This window comes from Diadema antillarum, unplaced genomic scaffold, assembly GCF_040938485.1.
Source record: "Diadema antillarum isolate AM-2024a unplaced genomic scaffold, OU_Dant_1.0 seq00000291_RagTag, whole genome shotgun sequence".
NCBI lineage: Eukaryota > Metazoa > Echinodermata > Echinoidea > Diadematoida > Diadematidae > Diadema > Diadema antillarum.
In genome coordinates, this window is record NW_027271317.1 from 270,336 (window position 1) to 297,908 (window position 27,573).

General features: G+C 38.5%; 1 protein-coding gene across 1 annotated transcript; it reads right to left on the reverse strand.

The window, feature by feature from the left end:
• Positions 1 to 26,474, reverse strand: LOC139730092 (intraflagellar transport protein 46 homolog). The gene is made up of 9 exons (XM_071640999.1): positions 26,424 to 26,474; positions 19,196 to 19,304; positions 17,544 to 17,638; positions 17,032 to 17,186; positions 14,011 to 14,179; positions 12,751 to 12,888; positions 3,387 to 3,496; positions 1,323 to 1,536; positions 1 to 99 (listed from the first exon to the last, which is right to left on the reverse strand). Exons 1-9 carry the CDS (start codon positions 26,454 to 26,456, stop codon positions 1 to 3), a joined length of 1,122 nt encoding a protein of 373 aa, XP_071497100.1. The 5' UTR covers positions 26,457 to 26,474.
• Between the last annotated feature and the right edge of the window lie 1,099 nt (positions 26,475 to 27,573).

Consider the following 27,573-nt stretch of genomic DNA (forward strand, 5'->3'; position numbering starts at 1 on the left):
TCATAGTACTAATCTATCGGGTTCATCATCGTCCCCTCCTTCGGCTCCTCGTTTCAATGCGTTGTCCAACTTGTTCTCCTCTGCCAGGCTCTTGAAATGCTGCAGGGGGACAAAAATATATATATTATGTAAATACATGAATGAATGAATGAATGAATAAATGAATGAATGAATGAATGAATGAATGAATGAATGAATGAATAGATGAATGAATGAATGAATAAATAAATGAATGAATGAATAGATGAATGAACAAAGGTGCAATAATAAACGATTAGAATAAACATGTAAAAGAATGAACATTGAAAAGATAAATGAGTGAATGAACGATTAGAGAAAAGAATAAACAAACAAAAACAAACAGATGAAAGCATTGATAAATTAATTAATAACATGAGAAAAGAAAGATAGAAAGAATACAACAAAGAAAGAAAGTAAAATGAGAGAAAGAAAAGAAATTATATGTGAACATTGGGAGTTATTAACAATTTATATTACATAGTCTCTGTAAATATTTGTTGGTCATTGGCCATAAAGCAATCCCAGGAGAGATAATTGCTATATTGCCTTGTCTATCATTGTAATGCAACACTTGACAATCCTTCAGGAATTATATTTCATCAGCCAAATAATATTTTTGGATCTCCCAGGAAAAACATAACTCTTGCGGGGATGTCAAGTGTCATATCACACCTCTTAAGATGAAGTATCCACAGTGTTAAGTGTTATTTATGAGGTAAAATGTCATCCCAAAAGTTGGCAAACATGAATTCACTTTATAAAGTCAACAGCTTTTGAATATACGACATCTACACAACATATGGTGGCTCTTGTCTTCATACACTGTGTATTGTTGTTGTTCTTTGAGAGGTAACCAGATTCTTAAACCTATCAATCAATTCCCAGGGAAAAAAAAAGTGATTGAAAGTATGATCTTGACATCGTCAAATTGGCAACTCTAAATCTATTGCACATCTTTGAGCTGATGACATCCAATAGATTTGTTCAATGTGCGCAAAATCAGAGAGAAAGAATTGTATAGTGGGCAGTGAAATGGGAACATTCATCTTCTAAAAATAAGTTACCAATTTGAGGATCAGTTTTGACTTTGGCGATTACAAAGCTTTTGAAAATTCTGCAACTTAAACAAACAATGGGACGTGAAAAATACACGGCTCAAACAAAAGAAAATTGCAGATTCTACCTAACATGACATTATCAGAAACAGATTTGAACCTATGCCATGAAAGGTAAAGCAGCAAACCACAGCAATCCGGTCCCTTGGACGCAACAATTTATTGGCACTGGAATGCAATCCTCACCTGCGAGTTCTTGAACTCCGAGTAGAGCGTGAAGAGGACATGCAGCGCCTGGATCTTGCTCTGGTAGATGGGAATGTCGAGCACGGCACAGAGGATCTCCACGTACTGCCCGAGGTCGCAGTCGATGTCCGCCGTCGGGAGGCCCACCGTCTTCAGGAGCTCCTCAAACTCCGGCGGCCACTCCTGCATCAGGTCGTCAATCTCCGGCATGGTTCTTGGGTGGAAGGAGGAAGAAGGGGTCAGAGGTCATGGGTCACAAATTTTTTAAGGTTGCAAGGTGGACTTCAAGCATAGCAAACTCCTTGGAACCAGTGAAGCTTTTTATGTTTGATTGAAATATTATCACACCAGGTTTTAAAAATCAAAACACACAACAGAACTGCAAAAGTCTTGGATTGTAATATTTTCTACCATCTTAAAGGTACTAGCCCACATTTGCAAACCCACGAAAATCAAAACTGCATAAAACAGGTCCAATATGACTTCAAGTACAAGTTATAACAGTAACATACCTCACCTGTTGCTCTTTGTCTATACCATTCGATAAAAGAGAGAAAATCATCGTTTTAAAATCAATATTCCAACCGGGTCAACCCGACCCAAAATCGAATTACGAGCACGGGCTAGCTACGTACTAACTGCGACCAGCCCCAACGTGCAGCGTTGGGGCTGTGCCGTTTTCGCATTCAGATCGAGGAGTTGTACAAAACGGGTGCCGTTTCGGCGCTATATTTCCTTAATTTTTCAACAAAAACTACTAGGAATACTTACACGGGTCGATTAAACCTAAATGATTAATTTTGGCGACTGTTTGATGCATTTCATTGCTTATGATGCAGAAAATGTTGTCTTATAACGCGAATATCTTCAGCTCACCGATGCTCACTGAAACTCACAATCACTTGCACAGGCGCACAGCACGCATGCAGTGCAGTGCATTGAGAGCATGCGTAATGCGTACTAATGGATATAGCAGCAAGTCTCTCCACTGTTGCACTAGGGCAGGCCGCTTATTACTCCTAAAAAAATGTAGAAAATTTTGCAGTTTCTAGATAAATGGGTGAGAAAAACCAAGTCGAAAAGGTAATGTATTAATTGTCACTGTGTTTATGATAGAATTTTAGCCGTGCTTTATTTGTGAAGTCGCCGTGAATGTGGCAGTGATTTTTGCTCCCGCTCAGCTGCGAGGTAGCCGCCAGGACTCCGGGGCTAGCTACTAGTACGTACATGTAACTTACACATGTATCGCACGCAAGTAGTACGTACGTGGACCGGAGCTAGCGAGCGTTATACGCATGCATACGGTGCATTTTCATTTATTTTTATGAAAGTAATGGACTAATTGGAACAAAATTTTGCACAGGTGTTACTGCAATCATACCCAAACTCCATGCTAACTATGAGACCAATTGCTGCAGGTTTACAAATGTGGGCTAGTACCTTTAAAACAAGAAATCACTATGCAGGCAAAAGATAATTCAACACAATATTGGTCTATAACTGCAAAATCATGATCCTGTACACTGGTACTGATTTCCTTTGTTCATCACCTGAACTTTAACAGGCATACACTACGGCCTGAATTCACAAAGGTGGTTTAAACCTACTTAGACCAGGGTTCAAAATTTGTACCACAGTGGTCTAAAATTAGCGTGGATTAGGCATACCTCTGACATGTGCGTATCAATGCGCATTTGCTACTGGACATCTGTTGGCATAGGCAATCTGTCAATTGTATCTTTGCAGAAGAAATTTGCATTAACCATGGTTTAAACCATGGTTTTAATTGTACCACCTTCATGAATTTGGGCCTATAAAAAGTGTAGTGTGTAATTTGACCATTGCTTTGTAAAAGGTCATTTTGTCTATTAAACCCTCTGCACATAAAATTAGAATACACCAAACTGGTGGAGTGTATCCTTAGTGTACCAATGACGAGAATATTTCACTGTAACAATGTGCATAATGCGCATATTCCTTTGGTGTAGTGTATTCTTTATAGAAGTGTAGTAATATCAATATAATTCTTCATCTGCAACCTGTATACTAGAAGAGATTACTTACTTGGTGTAGTGTACAGTTGGTGGTGGTTTTGAACGGTGCAGGTCCCTGATGCTCTCGATCCAATTGTTGATCAGTTTGGGATTCTTGCTGGCATTCTCGATGCTTCTGACCTGCTCAAAATTAGAGAAAATATTTGAAAAATCATACAAAAATATACCTGTCTAAATCTCTCTGGAGAAAAAGATTACCATTACCACCAAACAGTATAGTCTTCCACAGCATCAATGAGAACAATATCAAAAATATATGTAAAGAAGCCAGAGCTTTTGAAAGAAAATGGAAAATTACATAAATCTGGCATTTCTGAAACATCAATTTGGCAAAACAACAACACTAAAAATGGTAACTAATCAGTCTATCAATCAATCATCAACACCCAAGTTCCTTCTATCAATTGAACCCTATGTTTATGTGTTTGCATCTTTTATTTGAAAATCTTTCAGTGAATTCTTGTCTGCAATCTTTCCAAGAAAAAATCAAAGAATGAAAAAAGGTCTACACACTGCACCTCCATCGATTCCAGGCAAGTTTTACACATTGCCGTGTGCAGTACGTCCCTGACATTGTCGTGCACTACGATCTCTACGTGTATTGACCTCTGGACTGCACTTTTTTACAAGGGTTCCAACCCACGACACAAGTTCAGGTTAAGACATGTGCTGCAAAGAAGATGAATGCGATACCAATGCATGTGGCTATCACACCCACTCTAGAGTGCAATTACTTTTACTGCGTTCATACTGACCTTAACGGGACTGTACAGTTCTGGTTGAGGTGGGGATTCATGTCTTGAACATTCCCAAGTGAGATAATGAGAAACCTCTTATGAAATATGAAAGAGCATGTAATTTTAAGAAGGATTCAAAGTCTATTTGATGAAAATTGGTTTTCAAATGGCTGAGATATCCAAAAAGTGATAATAATAAAAGGCGACAGGCCACGCCTTTTATTAGGATCTCTTTGTTTCACCTCGTTTTTGGATATCTCAGCCATTTCAAAACCGATTTTCATCGAATAAACTTTTGATGCCCCTTAGAATTGCATGCTCTTTGACATCTCATAGAGTGGTTTCTGAATATCTCACAAAAAGTTAAACGCTAAATCCTCACCTCAACCAGAACTGTTCACACCCTTTTATAACGTGATAAGAATACAGAGTATCACACAAACAGAAGGATAAATGCTTTGATCAGCAAAATCACATGTAAACTAACAAAGTTGTCGAATGTTAAAGTGTCTTAAAATGTTTGTTAGGTTTCTACCAAATACAATTGTACATACAAACTGGGAGAAGGTGATGATGTAATCAGGTTACACCGTATCAACCCAAGTCTTACCTATTGATTTGCTCACACCAACCTGACTAAAATGTATAGCTTCATAGTAGTAGTAGTAAAGGTTTATTGAAAATTCATTTGCAGCCAGATGGCTTATTTGTAGAATTTTGTACATTTCCACTGAGTACTACATAATATCGAAAATCATCACACAATTCCCACTTTAATCAAAATATAAAACTATGCAGCCATCATACCAATACAGATTAATTGACGCATAATGAACCAAATTTTAAAATGAAATACTGTTTTTAATCGACAGTTCATCAACTGCAACCTCTTCCCTCGTTTAAAAAAAAAAAAAATCAATGCAGATTGTCAGATTATTACACTACGTACAATGATTTGATGCTGAAGGATATTCCTATTGATTTCATGTCATTTTTTGTTCTATCTCAACTGAACTCACACTTTAATCTAAAACAACAGACCTGTTTATATAACAGGCAACATGGTTTCAAAGCACATCAATTTATCATTCATGATCATTCACTTTCGCATCCTAACACTTCTGGACAGCGACCAACTGCAACCGACAAAACCAAGGGCAGGTAAACAGACCTGCTTGCATTGTCCTACAGAAACTTTGAGGCGTGACCAAACGGGTTGACATTCAACACCACATTGGCAACCAACTACTTGGCTTTAATGGGCAAGGCTTAATCAAAGGAACATTGAATGATTATAAACAAAAGTAGGGCGTGAGAGGATAACAGAAACAGCGTCAGAACATCAAACATCCCAGTACAGCATGACACTGTCACGCCTGAAAAACTTAAGATCTCCCTAGCAACTCTCTGACACAGTAAGTTTTATATGTGTGTAGGCCAAGTCTTTCTGACCACATGTCCTTCTTATAGACACTCCCTCCCCCCCCCCCCCCCCACCCTTCCTACATCAAAGTGATACTCGACCCCACATTCAAAGATGGTGACAGTGAAAAAAGAGATTTGAAAAAAAAAAATCAAATGGAAATGAAAACTTGGCATCTCCATGTCAGGTATGCAGAACTTACAGAACTTAAGGACAAGTTCACCCAGATTATATCTGTGAATTGAGTCAACGCAGTGCTCAATATTAGTAGAACACTTCAGTGAAGGTTTAAAAAAATGGATATATCTTAATAAGTTTAAAAGCAATCAAATTTTACAGTTTCAGTGCTGCCTTTAGTAAATGAGAAGACTACTACAGCTCTTGATTTGTACATGGAAAATGGTATAAAGAAAATACATAAAGAGACATTCAACAAAATTTAGTTTCTTGTGAAAAGTAAACATTTCCTTGACATGTTACTGACATACTTGAAGGGTAATATCATCCCACCCCCCTGCTTTTTGAAAGAGGTACATTTGTATAAAGTCAAGTGCCCTTTTATAATGCTCCAAAAGTTGAAAATTCTTAATATCCTTCATATTTTCTCTTTATCGTTCTCCATACAAATTGTCAGTGACGTCTTGTAGCGTTCTCATCCAGTGATGGCCACACCAAAACTTTAAAAATTCATGACATTTCAACAGATTGTCTGATTTCCTAAAACTTCACTGACTTGTTCTGCTGTTAAACACATGTATTGCTGCTTGGTTTCATTCTCTTTTTAGTTTTAAATGGTTTCACATTTCATCACTAGCAGTGACACCGCCTGTCACCACAATGTAGAACAAAATAGATCAGGTGATTATACCACCACTTCATTCGATCCTCTTCAACTGGTTTCCAGAAAGAGAGAAATCAAAACAAAACCTAACTGGACAAGCGCTCGATGAGCTTACTGTGTACTTCCTCTCAATCATAAACACACACATGCTGAAAACGACCTGAGAATATTTTCTATTAATACCTATACGAGGTAGTTTTGCGGGGCAATTGCAGTTGGTATTTTGCTCGGTCGTCGAGGTCAGTGGGCGATATTAGTGCATACGCTCATCCCCCTTCATCAGTTTACATGTAAACATTGCTGTCAATCACAAAGAGGAGACATTCGCAAATCTGCGACACACGCATCGCTCACGGAGAGGTTTCGTGATGAAGGGCAAATTCCATTATGTTAGCACATAAAAACGAGGACTGTCGCTGCAACTGTGTGAGTGCGCGGCGTACCTGATTGTGCATGGGGTAGTGTGCAAGCATGTGGGTGTAGTAAGGTTTAAAGAGCGCAGTGGTGTAGGGTTCGACCTGACGCCGAGTGGAATTTGTGACCGGAAGTCGGGAAGTTTACATTGTAATGTAACTGCTCGAAGATGCCTGAAAAGCCTGAAAATGGGTATAATAATATGGACTGTCCTTTCAGGGAATACGATATTTATTGCCCGAGTCAAAGACGAGGGCAATACAATTCTAGTTCGGGCAATAAATGTTGTATCCCCCTCAAGGCAAGTCCATATTACAACATGTCTCTACTGTTTCCTGCTGTGCCTCAATGATAGTGAATCCTTAAAAAAAAAAAATATGCACAAATCCATAACTTAGATGGTGATCCAGATCACTACCAAACTTAAAGTTAAATCATCTGTTCATTGTGCCATTATCAACTTCTGTAAATTTCATTCAAATCTGTTCACAACTTTTTGAGTAATTTTGCACACTGACAAAGCAATGCCGCAAAAATATTTAACCTTCTCTGGGGGACAAAGTAACTACTGCATTCTCAATTTTCCAGTGCAAAATTAGTATACTGTATGTACATCTATCACAATATGAGGTGAAGGACACGTGTTGTTGTGTTTGTTTGTTTTTTTCATTTGAAAGGAGGGGATTTAGTACAGGTTTACATGCAGGTTACCGCTACAAATTGTAGTAGATCATAAACTTGTCAAATTTTCATACACATCTGAGCATACATTGTACCATCCTTTTAAACGTGGTCAAATTATTACATTTATGGATCTACACTAACACCATTCTCATGGCAACATACCCAAGTGAAAATTAACTACTAGAGTACTGTGCATGTATCTCTCTTTAACTAATTCTTTTCCTCCTGAAAAATCCCCATCATGCTTTGTATCACATTCAGACATGTTCCATCAGCCGTAATAGCTTCAGAATAAACTGATACTGCCAAAAGAACACACTTTTGTCTTTCTTTTTTTTTACAGGATTGTAGTATAAACAGATTCAAAGTAGACAGAATAGTAATAATGTTAAGAGCATTACTTTGAAATTTAAAAAAAAAAAAACTTTTGATAGTGAAACATTTAGTTGATTTTTTTTTTTTTTTGGCTTTTTTTGCAATAATACATATACAATGTACCTATGATGGATACAGAATTCTCAAAAACTTCTTTATTGCTAAATTCATATTAAAGCGACCATTAATTTGACAGGAGAAGCTTTAAGTTTCTGTTTCAGCAAAAAAGTTATCTTTCTTTAATTTAACTGTTCTCATGTAGACTGAAAGAAATTAAATAGCGTCACTAAAGTTCTGGCATAAAGGATATGCAGTGAAATGACGAGGTGTCAAATTAAGCCGTTGAGGACGAGTCCCGAGTATACTCGGGCCGGGGTCTATGGGAAATGTGTGTTAAGGCAAAATCAGTCTGTCCTCAACGGGTTAACGAAAGATGATGTTAATTTTAGCAGGCAAAATCCCCTTGGGATTCGATGGCCCGAAAGTTATACTGCGAGTTGTGAAACTAGCGAAGCCATACGGGGTGTGTCGGGAGTTGAGGTCAACGAACGAGAAGATGGTACAATGTAATTCATACAGCGTACAGCCTTGTCATACTGGGTGTCATACTATACGTATTCTCAAGGAAAATAATGGAAACTGACAAGGAAGCTAGCCTGCAAATTCCAGACAGATATGTGTCGCCATCAAAAAGCAATAACTTGATTGAAAATCCTGAAACTGAGACTGCGTAATGTGACACGATTTCCTAATGATAGTAATCGGATATGCACTTTACCAGTGAAGAACTTAACGCGAAAGTGGTTCAAAGTGCTAATGTCAATGCAAAAAGTTGTGAACAGATTTAATTGAATCTTGCAGGAAAAGCTGATATTGACACAAAGAACAGGTGTGGCAGTGATCCATGAATTCTTATGAATTTTTGAAAGATTTTTTATCTTTTGGCAGACAGGGTCAATGAACTTGGGAATTCAAGCTGCGCACATTTGAGGTTTGCATGTACAGTGTACATGCTCTAAAGTGCACGCTCTGCTCGGACGAAGCTTCACGCAGCTGGACGCTGATGTTGTAAGCAAAAGGCATTTATTATATTGGAAAATTGAGCGATTTTCAGCATGCATTAAGTGTGGAAATGATCTGCTTGGCGGAGGTCTGCGCTCTCCCAGTGCTTAAATTGGGTACTGTAGTTATCATTGTGTTGGGAGAACATTGAAATTTGATATCCCAAAATGCCCTTCTTGCTATCATGACAGTCCTACAATACTACATCAGGGATGCTAACCTTGTAAAATAGCACTGTACTGTAGTGCTCTGAGGGCTGAAAAAGCATATTTTTGGTAGAAAAGCAGAATTGTATACGCCATATATGTAGGGAACCTAATTTTTCGCAAATCAGGACTTCCTGACGACCTTGCGAGTGGTTAGATTTGCAATCGTGGAGCATGGTACTGAATGGAAAAAATTTATGCGCGCACGTCTAATTCATATCGAGATCAGAGTCAATATATACACGTTTTTCAATTTGTGAATAGCACCCGACTTGTGAAATTCACGATAATAAAAACCCCACAAAATATTTGGCGTATACAGTATGTTAACCTACATGTATAGTCAACACTGCACACTGGCACTGGTCCGACAGTCCCTGACCAGTAAAAATCACTGTCAAACCAGTAACTTTTTCAGGAATTTACCAATAAAAAATGGAAAAATAGGGTATACTACCTACTGGTCTGACAGACATGTTGGGCAAGTAGAAGAAATGGGTTAGTGTGCAGCCCTGCTACAGTGCAATATGTGCAGTAAATCTACTATAGCACAGATTTTGAAAAACATGATTTTCCATGAAACCTGCAGTAATTTTGGCCAAAACACAAGTAACAGTTTGCACCTCTGCCTTCTGTGCATCTAATTCTAACCTAGTTACCTTGATATTTACTATAAATGCCAACTTGATTACAACTAAAGTGGAATTGCACTTAAAGATGGAAATATAAATATCTAATGACCACGTGATGACATTGTTTTTTAAGGAAACAGATTTTGGGCTACTTTGCTATTCCTCATGCCTTGTACTACTTGAAATAACTCAGCAAACAGAGCATCAAATGTTAGCAAACGTGAGCAGGCAAGGCCGTTTTCTGGTACAAGGTTTATGCATTTTAATAGCAATAACACCACATGATGCATAATTTTTTTTTCTTATAAGAAATATTTATACAATTTTCTTCCCCAAATGACTAAATATCATTAATGAGAAAGTCATATTTTGATAGGGAATGTAGTTTTGAGTAAATGAGAAATACACCATGCTGCTTGATCATAATCGCATTAATGTATTGTATCATCGGTTGCTAAAGGGTCAAGCTTATAGCTTGTTATTTAGTGACAGTTCTGTATGGTAATTCATAACACATGTACTGTAATTACGTCACAGAAGTATGTGTAACCAAAATTGTTGAAATTGTAGAAACTAGCTACAATGAGTGTCATATTGTTAATACAGTGGACTCCCGTTATAACGAAGTTCTTGGGACCAGCAGTTTTCTTTCGTTATATTGAAATTTCGTTATAACCGAACAAATAAACAATAAAAATACATAAAGAGAATGATGTTTCAGCCTGAATTTTTACTTTGTTATAACCAGAATTTCGTTATATATAACCATGTCCATTATAACGGGAGTACACTGTATTATGTTTGATTACATTGCTGGAAAAAAAAAAGGATTGCAAATGATGCCATACAGAGAATAAATCAAATCAAATCAAATCAAATCAAATCAAGAAAGTACTATTTCATTCCAAGAACTACCACAGATTGGAATGCACTACTACCAACAGTCACTGGTATCACAAACAAGGACTCCTTCAAAACAGCACCCCTCCACTACATCCAAGAGCAAAGCAACTACACCTGTAGTTTCTAAACTTCTCTCTACGCGCTCTCAACATCAGCACATCCCCTGTCCAGTTGGCCCCTGCATAGGGGTGTTGGACAGTACCAATGAAGAAGAAGATCACACCAATTCAAACGGCTCAAACCACCTCAAAACATGCACTGTAGCTCAATGGATCACACATTTTTTGATGAGCTCAGTAACGGTTGGCGCCCTCTATGGGCTTTGGTTGTACAGCTGTCAATGCAAAGCCCATGACACCAGCATATCTGTTGTGAGAATGGTAACCTTCCCAACCCGGGTGTTTTTAAGGCGTTTTCGGAAAAGGAAATATTATCTACCATTATCTTCACTTACATTAATTTTTTATACTGTTGTATCAACTTCTTAGTCACTGAACAAATCATCGGCCTTATGCCAAAAGGCCTTTAACAGTGTACAAAGTCTATGTGTTAAGGGCCTTTTGGTATAAGGCCAACGAAATATAAAAGGACAGCTTAACATAGATCTGGAGTTGAACACAACAATTATACTTTTTTTTTTTTGATAATTGGCCAAATTGAGGGTGCAGCTAATATTAAGGTGCATTTTAATTAGCACATTGGCAAATAAAGTAGTGATGATAATAACAAGGTCATATTTCACCTAGGTAGCCTCTTCAGCGTTAACAATGTTCAACCCGAGGGCCCTGCCATTATCACTAGCCTAGCACTGCCAGGTGCCCACTGTATACACCTGGGTCGACAGGGACAGCTTGGGTAAAAACACCTAAAGCACTCAGCAGGACTTTGCAGGCCTCAAACTTGGGACCTCCGTTTACAGGTCCAGAATCTTATCCACTGTAACTGTAAAAGTGGAAATTTTCGCGGTGTTGACATTTTCACGTATTTCGCACAACCAGAAACTACAGTCAAACCTGCCTAAGCGGCCACCTGTCTATAGCGGCCACCTGTCTATAGTGGCCACTGAAAAATCCCCCCGAGAGAAAAGCCCTGTTAAAGACCCTATGTATAGCGGCCACCTGTCTAATGCGGCCAGCGGCCACAGATTTTGTTTCCCGCGGTAGATTTTAACCTGTCTAAGGCAGCCACAGAGCCGGTAATTCAGCGTGTTTTTCTGATTTGTGGCCGTGCCAGACATTCATGGGCAATTATAACGTTCAGTGATCGCCACCGCTGCATTCATCACTTATTCAGTCACAGTAATGCACTAGTGTTAAACTTTCTTCACGACTGCACACATGCTACTGTGCAACAATTTCATTAACACCGGCTTTGTTCAATGCATGAAACACATTGTGTGCATACGTACGCATGTACATGTACATAAAATACTTATCGATGTATCCAACGATGATACACGTACATGTATAGGCAATGCACATGTAAAGTTGGATTACCTGTCTATAGCGGCCACCTGTCTATAATGGTCACTTTTTCCATTTCCCTTGGGTGGCCGTTATAGAAAGGTTTGACTGTAGCTTGGAAATAAAAGCATGCATATATTTTAGCTTGCCACACGTTCCAGCAGTTGCTGTCTTGATTCCACAGAATTGGAAAACATGCTAAACTCATCTTACCTGGCTGAGCGAAAAAGATTACTCATGCGAAAATATCCACTTCTACAGTATACCACAGTACCCCCATCACAACAGATAGATATTACGAAAACTAAAATACAACAGAGAGGGCAAAAATTAATACACACAGAGACCTCCCAACCTTTCTGACCGAAAAATAAGCATGATCTGACTCAAGAGTAGGAAAGAAAGAGTAGTTCTCGTAGGAGTGTGTGGTAAAATTATCAAGAAAAATAGGAAACTATAATTGAAACAAGAGCTGAGAATGGACAATATTCAGATTCTTTCCTCCAAAGTCAGAATGGTTGGGAGGTCTACCGGACACATCGTCCTGCATGGTCTTTATGGTCATTACAACTGAATCAAATAGAGCAGTAACTAAAATATAACAAGAGAGGGCAACATTTACCCACACACTAACCTGCATGGCCTTTGTGGTCGTCTGCTTTGAGATGGCCCTCAGCTGGAGGTCAAGCACTGTCGGGTCTGACTGCTTGGCGCAGGGCTCGTCCAGCACGATGAGACCGAGGGAGTCATCTGCGCCGTCCGGACGTGGAATCTACGACGGGAAAGATAAACAGTCCAAAAGATGTTTACAGCTTCCTTGAAGGTTTTTGCTCACAGAAATGCATCATCAGGTAATGGCATCTACCGTAGAAAGATAAACAAAAAAGAGATGACACAGCATTTGCAAGTTTTGCTTTAAAAAAGAAATGTCTTTTTTTCTGAGGAACCCTCCCCCAACCATCAATCTTTTTTTTTCTAACACAAATGAAAAAAAAAAGATACATATATGTCCTACACCTGTCGCGGAGAATGTTTGAAGCGTGGCTTTTATCATACATTTTGAGCAAAGACCATGACAAAAGATAACTTTAATACTGAAGAAAACATCCGAAGATTATGGACATTGCATGTATATATGCTATGAATAAGGTGTAATATGCATGTAGAGTTTCCATTCACAGTGGCAATCTTGATGTGTTACTAAGATTTGGTGTGCAATGATCAACTGAAATTAGAAGAGTACATTGTAGTTCCACAAACCATATTTGAAAACAAAAATGTTTTTAAAAAATGGCATTTTCAATATTGCCAATGTAGCTGAAATCAGTATGACACAAACACCATTTGTGAAATTGTTTCTATAAAGAGGTGGTATAGTTTTGGTTGAGATAGGCATTTCAGATTTTGGCTTTTTGTGAGAAAATTAAAAACCCCTTATGAAATATTACAGAGCATACAATTCTAAGAGGAATGCCAGGTTTATTTGATGAGCATATGTTTTGAAATGGTTGAGATATTCAAAAACAAAGTAAAACCAAGTGGTCCTAACAAGAGGTGGGTCCCACCTCTTATTAGAACCACTGTTTTTAGATCTCAACCCATTTCAAAACCAATTTTCACAAAATAAACTTTTAATACCTCATAGAATTGTATGCTCTTTAAAATTTCATAAGTGGTTTCTGATTGTCTCACAAAAAAAAAGTTGTAAACCTGAAGTCCCATCTCAGCCAAAACGATACCATCCCTATTAAGCAGGAGAATATTCAAAATGAAAACACTGAGAGATGCCATCTTGGCTGAAATCACTGGGACCCAACAGTGCACATGTATTAGCGAAACCAGGATGACGCTTATATTGGATGGTACAAAACCCAGGGCAGTTAAACCATTTTACCTTGATGAAGGCATCGATGTCGCCCACCGCCGGAATGTAGTCGGGAATGAAGGGCTTAAGTTTGTGGTCCAGCTCGATGGACTGCGGTGTGTACCGAGTGATGTACTGAAACAGTTCCTTGATCTCTGATGAGACGGCAAGGTTCTCATACTCCGCTGGATCGTACGCCCTGCATTGTTAGTACGGTATTACAGTGTATCACTTTTACAAGCGTAGACCATCGTAACATCAATCAGTGATAGTGAAGGAGTGACTTAAAACACAATCACACAATCAACTTCTTGTGAGCCACACCTGGCAAAGGGTCCCGAAACTGCACACAACACACTGCATTTCCTGCAAAACAAAAAAGTGCTCGCCAAAATCCAAACCATGAAACAATAGCCATGGTCACACTGACAAAATTTCATGAAGTTTAAGTTCTCGATGTCTTTTGTTCTCAAAATTTTGCCTGTGTGAACTCCCCAAATACTTCTTACAAAACTTCTCACCAAACTTCCCACTCAAACCAAGGAAATTTCCCCAAACCTCCACAAGTTTTCTCAAAGTTTGTGCAGTCTGAACACTCACAAGTGAAACTTTACAAAGTTGGTCATGTGACCAGTCCATCGCCTGTTTGTGGTGGTGTCTCCGAAGCACTCACACGTTGAGATGTGCATGTGTGCATTGTGTACATAACAATCAATAGCTGTCACCCATCACAAACTTTCTACTTTGTTTCGCATGCGCACCAGTTACCCAGTCTTCAAGAGCTAAAATTTTGAAACCTATTAGACCTCTACAAGATAAAAGGCAAATCCAGTCCAAATATAAGTTAGTCTGATAAGAAAGAGTAAAATATTAGTTCAACTGTATAATTTTGATTGAAATCGGATGTAAACTAAGGAAGCTAAAATGACATTTTGAAGTTTCGCTATTTTTTCGGGAAACAGTTCTTGAATGGTCAATATGAATCTGCAAATTATGGCAAAGTGAGCATGTCATTCCCTCACAACTTGTCACATAGTTTGTACATAAAATTGTGAAATTTCCAGTTTTAGATTTAAATGCAATTATGCTGTAGGCTCAAATCCTTGTATATCTATTAAAAACCTGATCACTACTCTAAAGTTACTCATACAGGAATAATATCATGTTTCAGACTTCAATGACAAAAACATTTAATTTTCTTCATTCTTTTGTACACAATCAATGGAAAATTTTGAGGTTATGACATGGTCAGCTCACTCATTTCCATATATTCATATCCACTGTACAAGAACTGTTTTGCAGAAATTAGCAATATTTCAAAATGTTATAACTTCCTTATTTTTCAATTGATTTCAGTCAAATTTTAACCGTTGAACTCATAAGGTTTTATTCTTTTTTTATCAGACTAACTTAATACTGTATATTTCAGGTACATTTCCCCTTTAAAGAGCCTGTACTATTTAAAGGGGATTCATGGAGTGGGACAGCTAGCCTGGTCAATGGGATATACTGTAGAAGCGGAAATTTTCGCGGTGTTGAAATTTTCGCGCATTTCGCGCAATCAGAAACTAGCGCGAAAATAAAAGCACGCGAATATTTCTGCTTGCCGTATGTTCGTGTAGTTGATGTCTAGATACCGCGGAATTAAAAACACACGAAACTCTTCTTATCGGGCCGAGCGCAAAAAATTAGTCGCGCGAAAATAAAACGAGGACGGCATTTGAAAATTTCCTGTACAACGAATTGCGTTCAGCTTTTTCACTGATCTCCATGTAAAGTACACACTCAGACACAGAGTCTCGACTGGAGCCAACCGTTACTGATTTAGATATTAATGCTTAATATTAAATGCATGTACAATTTGTATTTGCTGACTGGTGGTATTTGTCATTCTCATATATACCCCGGTGAGCAGCGAATGAATCGGGCCACCCGTGAAACCCCATGCTACGGGTCTTTAATTTCGACTGGGAATTTATCTTGGAGAAGAACAAGAAATAAAGTACAGCTTCCCAATGTGAAACACATCTCCTGAGATTAGAAGCATTGAATGAATTATTGTGTGTACTCAGATGGCAAAATTATCCCGTCATATATAAAAAAAAATCAGACAACATTCTTCCTATTCCATCAGCTACAAAACAAAATTCTGAACAATAAGCCATAGTGGTCAGAGAAGAAGCATAATTTTATCAGAGTGCATCAGTAGAATTCCCCAACACTGCATTTCAGAAAAACTCGACCCTTTAAAGCAGTCTTCCATCAATACCTAAGATTCACAGTCCTCAGCCCTTTTTCTGGTTGTCATTTCTTTTTCTTTCTGTTTTTTTTTTTTTCACACTGTGCTATTTCTATGCGAAAGAACTACCTTTCTTCTGTACTTTAGTAGTGATCATATGACACTTACAATGTGTACATCAATCTTCAATGTTCCAATGACAATGGATGACAAGTTTAAAGGAAGAAAAGGAGAAAAGAAAATTTTGAAATTGCCACAGTGAGAGCAATGCAAGGTGAGCTGTCATTATCTTACTTTAACACTCTGAAGTCTATCTTCTCTTAGCTTCTTTATCTTTTTAACTCATTTAAACACATAACCTCACAGTAGCCTCATTAAGAAAAAAAAAATCAAAATTTAGCAAGTAAAGATACTTTTAGAAGTAGAAAAACTTAAAAAAAAATGCTAACAAACAATGACTACTCTCTATAACAATGACAACTTCATCGCTCTAAAAATCAACTAAATTTTGTTTGAGTGTGGGTTCACTACAGTCCCAAAGAATACAGCAAACATGAACAAACAGGCTATTGAACAGCTTGAATATGATCGAGCAGCTACAAACTCAGGAAGAAACAGTAGGTGCCTAGTGACAATGGGTTCTAAGCCACAGATATTCAACCAGTGAAGGATACAAAAGGCTGTCTTAAATGACAATATCCCTCCCCCCCCCCCCAAAAAAAAAAAAAGGAAACAGAACTCTATAGGTACAGCTTCATGTACATCACTACTACAAGTACTCTGTAATGTTTTCTCCCCTGTGGTGAGCTTACCCTTCTAGCCTGGTACCAACATTGTCGTCATCATCCTCCTCTTCTTCCGACGATCCTGTCTCGTCGTCGTCATCATCGTCATCGTCGTCATCATCATCGTCCTCAGATCCTTCTGGCCGTTGAAGAGCTTGCTGGGGCATACTCTGTGAGATGGGCTGTCGTGGCACCCCAACCAAAATGGGGAAAAAAAAAGGAGAAAAAAGTATCCCACTATTAGTAAATCACAATTTTCTAAAAAGTACAGTGGTCAAGACAAACCAAAAGGCAATGTCAATGGGATCAACTGTACTATTTTGTCATGAATATTAAAAAAAACAAAAAACAAAAACAAAAACAAAAACAAAAAACTTTCCAAATGGTAAATGTTAAGACTGGGCAATAAGCAGTCTTCAATCTTGATCACAAAGCATTTTCTGTTCTTCACTTTATTTGCTTGCATCTTGAAATTTCTGTCTTTCAAACTCTACATCAGAGGGGAAATTGAAAACAAACAAACAAACCAACAAACCAACCTTGGTCTCCATGGGTCCTGTCTCAAAGTCTTCATCACTTTGGTCTGCCATTGCAGAGGGGCTGCCTCGGGCACCACCCAGATGACTATTTGGACCTGAGGCAAACAAAAGCCAAACAGAAAAAGCCAATGAAAGCTTAACGACAAAAATGTGATGTATCACAGGTGTAATACCTCCAACGGCCCCATCCCAGCATGTACTGGTTGCTACCACTGGCTGCGAACATGATACAACTGTATACCCTGTTATTTTCGCGAGGGTTTTATTTTCGCAAATTTCGCAAGCTTCTGGCTGATCGCGAAATTAAAGACACGCGAAAATATTACCCCGTCATACCTTAAATGTGCAAATTGATGACAAAATGCATCCAACACTGGCCGGACTGGAACGCGGCTGTTAAATCGGCCAGCACGTACACATACTATATCATTAGTACTAGTACATATGCTACGGTGCGACCGATTGTGGAAGTGCAGTACGATGTTAAATGTGCATTAAAATGTGCAATCTCCGAGCTACGTTACCCTACGCGAACGAACACCGGCTCGACGTGGTTGGGTACACGGGTGAGGCCCAGGGATGCATGTAGCCTGACCAGACGCCGTGTGCACAGGGTCGTGCAGACGCCATGCGCAGCTAGGTGTAGCTAGCGCGACACTTGTGTACAGTGACAGGGCCGTGTATATAGGATGCATGTAAATCTTTCGCTAGCGCTAGCGCAGCTCTGAAACTTTGTCGTCTATTTGTTGCAACATTTGGTAGGTACTGAGTACTTGTGAATGCCGTAATTGTTTCATTTTATAAATCTTCTACTGTGTCGTTTCTATTTTCATGTTTGGGAAGTCACAATGCAAATGGAAAAACGTTACAAGTACGTTGGCAAGTGTTTGAACATGTTTCTCGGGCTTGGCAGTAGACCCTCCTACTACTATCAATCGCGAATTTAACAACACACGAAAATGCCACTGATACCGTGATTCGCGAAAATATCTGTACGCGAAAATATTGGCATATATACAGTATTCTCTCAAAAGGAATTTCAACTCAGTGTTCAAGATGACTTCAGAAGAAGAGTAAAGCTGTCACTGTCGTTGCTGAGTGGTTTAAAGGACCATACGTACATCAAAGACCGCATTCTTCTATGCAAGTATACAAATGTAGTGCGGTTCTAGTCCCAGTCCCACAGTAGTGCCTTTCGACAAGGCACTTTATCCTCAGAGCCAAGTCTTTTGGAGGAGACATACAGCTGTCTATCCTGTGTGTACGAGAGCTATACCCTATCCACATATAAGAACCCACCTCCCTCATAAAGAGCAGGGTGAAATACCGGTAGAGTGGTCGAACACACACAAAAAGCAGCTGACACCTGCAATAACCTTCAGGATTCAAAGGAGACAGATTACCTACAGTGTAGGTAGCCTCAAGAAAAAGAACAAGGAATGGCAAAGGTACAGTGTTTCTTGAAGTTAAGTGACTGTGTGCTGCCATATTAAAAAAAAAATGTTAACATTTACAGTCAAAAGTACAAACAAGGTCGCAATATTGTCATATTACAATACTGACTCCCGTAGGTTTGTGTACACGTATGTGAGATTGTGAAAAGCTACAGAAACTTGGGGAGGCTGTGTCACCACTATCCCTTTACACCCTACCTGGTAGGAGACCTGGCTGCCTGGGACTCGGGGTGTAGACTGAGGCAACTTCTTCGGCGTCGGGCACCTCTACCGATTCATCATATAGCTGGTTACTCACAAGTTTAGTCTGAAGATGCAGAAAAAAGAAAATTGCATTACAAATCATCATCATCATCACCATCAATATCATCATCATTAGTAGCATTATTAATCAACTTCTTTCCGTAAGAAGCTTAAATTTGAAAAACAAAAACAAAAACAAAAACAAAAAAACATCTTTAAACAGAAGTGAATTAAGCAAAGCATTTTTTCAAGTTGACTCTGGAGAATACTCTACACTTGGGTACTTTGTACTTTTGTAAAACGGTCAGCCACTCTGATGAATTGTCATGGTAAGCTGACATCTATCAAAGCTCCCAAACGGTGGGATGAGAGCGGCAATTTCCCCTTGGTGGGTTGTTGTTTGTTTGTTTTCTCTCACTCTTGTAGTCAACAAGTTGTCAAGAGAGGGATGGAGAGAGAGAAAAAACAAGGAAAAGTAGAAATTACGCGGTGCGTAAAATATGTCCCCGCCGGAAGTAGCATTTAGTAGCAAAATGTACAATATCGGTAAAAAATCAAGGTCAAAGGTCAAATAAGTCAAAGGTCAAAATTCTGTGTAGAAGTTTTGAAGCCCTCACCTAGTGCCATCACAAAAAGCAAACGGAATCGAAATCGGGTTAGAAATGGCAAAGGAGTAGCATTTTGTAGCCAATGTACAATGTAGGTCAAAAATCAAGGTCAAAGGTCAAAGAAGTCAAAGGTCAAAATTCTGTGTAGAAGTTTTGAAGCCCTCACCTAGTGCCATCACAAAAAGCAAACGGAATCGAAATCGGGTTAGAAATGGCGAAGGAGTAGCATTTTGTAGCCAATGTACAATATAGGTCAAAAATCAAGGTCAAAGGTCAAAAAAGTAAAAGGTAAAAATTCTGTGTAGAAGTTTTGAAGCCCTCACCTAGTGCCATCACATAAAGAAAACGGAATCGAAATCGGGTTAGAAATGGCAAAGGAGGAGCATTTTGTAGCCAATGTACAATATAGGTCAAAAATCAAGGTCAAAGGTCAAAGAAGTCAAGGGTCAAAATTCTGTGTAGAAGTTTTGAAGCCCTCACCTACAGACTGTAGTGCCATCACATAAAGCAAACGGAAATGAAATTGGGTTAGAAATGGCAAAGGAGTAGCATTTTGTAGCAAAATGTACAATGCAGGTCAAAAATCAAGGTCAAAGGTCAAAGAAGTCAAAGGTCAAAATTCTGTGTAGAAGTTTTGAAGCCCTCACCTAGTGCCATCACATAAAGCAAACGGAATCGAAATCGGGTTAGAAATGGCGAAGGAGTAGCATTTTGTAGCCAATGTACAATATAGGTCAAAAATCAAGGTCAAAGGTCAAAGAAGTCAAAGGTCAAAATTCTGTGTAGAAGTTTTGAAGCCCTCACCTAGTGCCATCACATAAAGCAAACGGAATCGAAATCGGGTTAGAAATGGCGAAGGAGTAGCATTTTGAAGCAAAATGTACAATATAGGTCAAAGGTCAAGGTCAAAGGTCACAACTGAAATTCTGTGTAGAAGTTTCAAAGCTCCCATGTAGTGCTATCATATAAAGCAAACAGAATCAAAATTGGCTCATAAATGACAGAGAAGTAGCAAATTGAACATTTTGATCACACACGGACGCACAGACAGACAGACGGACGGACGGACAGACAGACGGACACACGGACACACACACGTAGGGAGCCCGTTTCATAGTCCCCTGCTCGAACTCGTTCGGCGGGGACAAAAAAGAATACAAACTTACAACCCGTCAAGGGGAAGTAGCTACGATTATCCCATAGTTTTCAGGAGTGATACAGCAGCCAGCATACCCAGACTGCAGAAAATTCATTATATTTGTACAATGTAATTGCTGTCTCCTTTCAGCAGAACATGCCCTTACACCATATCATCAGAACAGGGTCATACTTAAGCATACACACATTAATTCTATTAATTATTCTAGTATTCTGGTAAAACAGGCAACAGAAATTAATTTTTTTTTTTTTTTTTTTTTTATTGGAAGAGGTACCAAAGGCCTCTTGACACTGCATCACAATTTTGTATAGTTGACAATTACATTGTGTACCCTAAATTTTATGCAGAAAATTTGCAACCACCAAGATCTGAAAGAAGAGCACAAATACTTTAGAACCTTAATGTGGTAGGCTGTCAGCTTTCATAATTCTTGAAATATTGCTCTGTGAAAAGTGTTACAAAACACGTATTACATATTATTATCCTTACAGAGGATTTTTAGAGCCCAAATACAAGTGTTATTTTGTTGACGCACCTCATAACCTCCAACCCACTTAAAAAGTTTGTTGAAGGGCAAGTCCAAGATAAGGTCCCCTCAGAAGGCAAAATTTCATCTTTGCTCAATATTGACATGTTTGGTATCATTTTGAAGCTTATGAGTTGAAGTTTTGATTTCCATGGAGGAAAAAATGATATTATGTAAGTTTATGCAAATTTCAAGGGCTTCATTTGCATAAATGTGAAACACAGCGTTACGTATGGGACATTTATAAAAATTCATATCAATTCAAAGGAAAGCAAATGATATGTGATTAATATGTGGACATAAGAAGTTCATCAAATAGTTTAACTTGGTATAAAAATTTAGGGATTATGCAAATGATTATGCAAATTAGCTCGTGTCCTATCATGAGATGTCCCATACGTAACAAATTGAGGTCATTTTTTTAGGTTTTTTCTGAAATTGCTAAGGATATTTTAATGCCATTTTGGAAAGTTCTAATTTATTGTTTAGAGAAATTAAATACCATAGAAAAAAGAAAAAACAGTAAAAGAAATATATTCTATTAGGCATTGAAATAATGTTACGTATGGGACAAATGCGTTACGTATGGGACATCCTCATACATATTGCATGTGAATGCATGTAGCTAGCTGGGAAGGTCTCTCAGTACACAAATTGTAAGTCATCCTGAAGAAAGCATCCAAACATTGTAGCTACTTTTTGAGTTTTAGACACTTGAAACAATGCATGTACTTGACTGAACAATTTTCAGAAAGGGGTAGGGGAAAATGGCAAAATACAAAATGAAAAATCAGCATTAAAGGGATGGTATAGTTTTTGTAGAAATGGGGATTCAGTTTTCAACATTTAATGAGATGATTGGAAACCAATTAAATGAATTACTAAAGAGCATACAATCCTAAGACTAGAGGAATTCAAAGTTTACGTGACGGAGATCCAATTTGAAATGGCTGTGATATATACAAAAAAAAACATATAAAGTAAATCTTTTTTTATTGCAAGTGATACACAAATTGTCCTTATTCAGTTTCAATAGTAGCCACGACAAAATTCATGGGTATACAACTACATACTGAGGTGTGACTCGAATCAATGACCTGACTGCTAGACAGACATCATATATTGATCACAGGGGTTCCACGCAGCAGGTATTGCTTATTTATTAAAATTAATATTTCTTGTGTCAAGTCATTTTTTATTGAAACTAAATGGCAAACTGCCCTTCTTCAATGGAAGTGAACACTTTAAACTATTCAATTTTTCAGTAGTAACTATCCTGATAAAAATAGGGCATACATACTCAGGTTGGTCATTAAAAATATAGAATATGATTAAATATGATTATGATGGCAAATATATGGGGAATATTGTTCCCTTGTCAATCTGGAACAGCATTTGAGTAATTTCAACTGATTCTACCTCAGTGATTATGTAAAAATTTGTTTATGGGTATTTTGCAAAATTATTTTGCAAAATACCCATATAAACTGGTTCTCCACACACTAAACGAATGGGGGACAAAGGGCATGCATACTCAGGTTGGTCATAAGAATATAAAAATATAATTGAATATGATTATAATGGTGAATATTCGGGGAATGATGTTTCCTTGACAATCTGGATCATTATTTGAGTAGTTTCAACTGACTTTACTACAATAATTATGCAAAATACCCATAAACGTGGTTCTTCACACACTAAATGAATGGGGGACAAACTGTCCCATACATAACTGTCCCATACGTAACACGTCATGTCTGTCTTTAATTAGAACCTGTAATTAGAGCTTTTTGCCTAATGACATGAAACTTACCTGTGATAATCTTGAGTGTTGTGACTTTCATCACAGTGAGTTACAAGTTGTAGAATGAAATACTTTCAGAGAGTTTTGAGGTTGAAAAAAATGTTCAAAGAAACAAAAGTTTTCTGGTCCCATACGTAACGGCACATATTTTCTCTTCTAGAATATAATTGTCAAGGTCATTTTTCTCAATTTTTTACATGTTTATACTTCTCCTAGATATCAATCACCATGATGAAGTTCAATATGATCAAAGGCCAGTAACACTATTTTTCAGGTCATAAAAGTCTCTGAATGTCCCATACGTAACGCGCGCATTATCTTGGACTTGCCCTGAACTCGACCAATATTTTTTGCCGAGGCGACCAATATTTAAAATATTGGAGGGCAAGAGGGGGATTCCCCAAAGTTTTTATAAACTGCACCGAGATATATACGAGATGACCTGAAATAAGAAGTAAAAACGTCTGTGATTGGTCAATCACGAATTAACTAGAATATCGTTTCTTCTAAAATTCTGTGTTTATACAAACAAATTTCATATATCAATAAGTTGAAATTGTTTTTCACACAATTTTTCAAAATATCACTTTCACAACAGGAAGTTAAATTTAGGTTTGATGAAAACAAGTTGCATTTTTTTGTGCATGCAGGCGCAAGGCGACGATTGATCTGCAGCTCTGCATGCTCACAGCGCTAACCTAGATAGCCCGCGCGCGATATAATGTAGCCGGCCGCCGCCGCTGCTGCGCTTGCATTTGCATGCGCGATATGCATATTACAGTTACTGTACATGTACAGTACGTGTGTACAAGTACGTTATATACAGCACAGTAGGACTAGTTGTGGTAGTAGTAGCCTAATTCGATCTTTCACGATCTACGGTAGATGTGACGTGAATTGTTTCTCAGATCTCGGATACAAATACATCTAATTCTGGTCTAAATTAGCTAGATCTCGGTCTAGCAGTAACATGACGGCTACCTTGGATACATAGATCACTGTTTTATCAGAGACTGAAGTGGATTAACTTGCACTGAAGAGTGTTACCATACCCCATGTCGGGATCACTACACAGTAGGAACAGCACTCGGAGTCGGAGACAGAAAGGGTAGGCCAAAGTGAAAACATTCTTTGCTAAAATCCTCTGTAGGATAATAATGATGATATTGAATGTCCTATTTTCGATTAATACAAGGAAATATTGGACTCGCTAAGCAAAATATTGGACTCGTCTTCGACTCGTCCAATATTTGTGCATAGCTCGTCCAATATTTCCTTGTATTAATCTCAAGGCCATCCAATATTATATAAATATTGTATGCAGTGCAATGAGGAAAATGGAGCAATTTATTGTTTTTATCAAAATTTGGATTAAATTTCAAGGTCATTATTATGTATTACATATGAAAGTGTTTTGTGGTATATATTACTAAAATATGTATAACAGACTATCCCTACTGCAAATATCACAGGGCTAGGCCTTTTTATCTTGAAAGCCTGGACATTTGAAATGTCCTCTAAACCCAATATGTGATATTACAGGGGAATTTGGCCATTTACGACCATTTTCGGTAGGGCAAATTTGCCATTGAACATTTCGGGAGCAAAATTTCTTTGGTAACCCAAGATAATATACAGTGTAGGTAAATGTCTATCAATACACAAAAATTGGTGCCATTCCTAGGTGGGACGAAAGGTGATCCGTGACCTTGAATTTGGCACATTTTTCATTTTTGTCAACTTTGAGGGCGCTCTCCGTAAAAACGGTGGGCATGAATGCGCCAATTTTTTTTCAAAATTACTGAGTAAGTCAAAGCCTTCAATAGCATGATATTTTGGAACCTAAGGTGATGAAATGTGGAAGATATTAGCCTCTATATATATGCATCAAAATTTTGGAAATTAACATTTAACACCATTTTCGGTGACCTTGTGCATGTTAACGAAAAGTCAATTTTGCGTCACAATCAGTTTTTCTTGCAAAGACTATAAAGTTCTCTCAATTTCCTGAAAATGAACACTTTTGCATAAATATCCATGCCACCACAATCAATCAAAAATGCCTAATTTTCTTTTAACTAATTTTTCTGAATGCGCACCGGTTGCTATGTGAGGCTGTATCTTAGCAACCAATTGACCTTGGGGCAAAATATTTTGGGATTTTACGTCAGACACTTTGGGGAACATTTGGTGCGATTTTAAAGAAAATCGGAGGGGGTCGGGTGACAACTTTTCTGAAAATTGGATGATTTGACATGGATTGACCCACATATATCAACCTTTAACAGTTATTTCTTAGTTTATTATTAGTAAAAAAAAAAAGTAATTTATTTATTTTGTGCAAATCAAGGGGGGGGGGGGGCATAGGGAACTCTTTCCCACAGTCTCTATATTCGTTACTGACGTTATTGTCGTTATTTCAGATTTAGGGTCCAACAAGTTTTATTCATGAATATCTTAACGTTTCATAGACAGAACACAAAGAGACTTTGGTAATCACGGTAATTTAAAGTTATTTTTGCAAGAATACATATTAAACTTGCAACTTGGAATTTATACATATCATAATTATTAAGAAACTTCAACCTTAAAAAGATATTCTAACAATATTTACATGTTAGATCTTTGAAGTCAATTCACATCGCGCCGCCATCGCTTGCTGGAAAGAAATGTTGTTCACACCGAGTTGTAGCAACGTAAACACTACCGCAGCGAAAAACTGACCCAGCAAATGCCATTACTATAAATGAGAAGTTTTTCGCGGAATTACACATACTTCCCCCATACTTGTCGGTCAAGAAGAAGAAGAAGAAGAAGGCGTAACTATGGCTATGCCCGGTGCGTGCGGTACCCCTAGCCTATCTATGGCAGCCGGGGCTCCATCCCCATTCGCATCGCTGAGCTGACCGTACAGTGCGGGCGTGTAGAGTCAGGCAGAGTTAACCTGAAACCACTCACCGCTTCACGCTTCCACACCTCCGTACGGATATTTCTTAGAATTTTGCAGCCGTCTCCATCATAAAGTGATTAAGTAATAATCTTATTTCCTGTATCTAAAGAATGAAACGGATAAAATGAGAACTTACTCCTGGCTTTTCGTCTTCAGAATCATCCGCCATCGGAGCAACCGGGCTCCATCCACTCGAAGGAATTTTTGTGGCCTTCTAACAAGGCGCTTCGACTACTAATACTAGCAACTGCTCATCACAATGCACAAACTCGTCTACGTATAACCGGTCTTCGGGCCAGGCGCTAGGCATCGCCTATAACTTGCAAGCGGCTTGCTCGCGGCAAAGATTACGCACACAACCATGGAGATGTGAACGCACAAGTCGCGTCGTCGCGTCGGTGTGTGTGTGTGTGTCAAGCGAAACGAGATTTTGGTGGGAAGAACTCGCCGTACACGAGACTCGCGTCGGAGCGCCATGAACTCGTGAGTTTACGCATCACTGCGCTGCTGCACGGGTTTAGAGCACAGAACTCGTGTGTAAGAGTTCTGTGGTTTACGGCTGTGGTTTACGGCCACACAGTACTGTGCGATGTGCACTGTGAACCTGTATGAAGATCGTAGACTGGGGTAATGTTGCAGGCCGCCGATCGGATACTGTAGCCGAGATAATGTGTGATGTGCCATAAAAGCTTGCCTATAGATACGAGATAAGATGGGCTATTGTTATTTTGTGACATACCGGTACCTCGATCGTCTTATAAAACTACTTTAAAACAGACCGTGACTACCGACCGACTGGAAAAGCGGCTTTCATCTGCCGGCACTATCATCATCTTAACTTAGGAACATCTCTCTTTCTAGCTCTCGTTACCAACCAATAATGCTCTTGAGCAGTGAACTTTGGACCAAAACAGTTTCCTAATTCCTATTCTTCATCCACTCGTTCCCATCGGCATCGCATCCGTACTTTACAGCTGATCATGTGGGTCTCCGGTCGACTAGACGGTCTGGAGTTCTAGGAAAACGAGTCGGCGAGGCGACGAGGATCTCATCTTTCCATTCGTTGGCTGGTTGTGCATGCATCCAACTCCATTTTACACAACGACTAAAGCTTATTAGACTAAAGACGTGAGAATCTAGATCATTTTTCTTAAAGGCATTCCATTGTAACGTTAGAATTCTTGACTAAACTTTTTGTTTAATGTTAAAATGTTAGGAGGTTGGCCACCAAAAGTGACCACTCACTTACCACTGCATTCCACGGCCTACACGGGCATAAAACGGCA

Coding starts and splice junctions, on each gene's coding strand:
- LOC139730092 (XM_071640999.1), bottom strand. CDS start 26,456: ATGGCGGATGATTCTGAAGACGAAAAGCCAGGA. Junction 12,889..14,010: donor ACATCGATGCCTTCATCAAG/GTAAAATGGTTT, acceptor TTCCCGTCGTAG/ATTCCACGTCCGGACGGCGC. Junction 1,537..3,386: donor CCAACTGTACACTACACCAA/GTAAGTAATCTC, acceptor CTTCCACCCAAG/AACCATGCCGGAGATTGACG.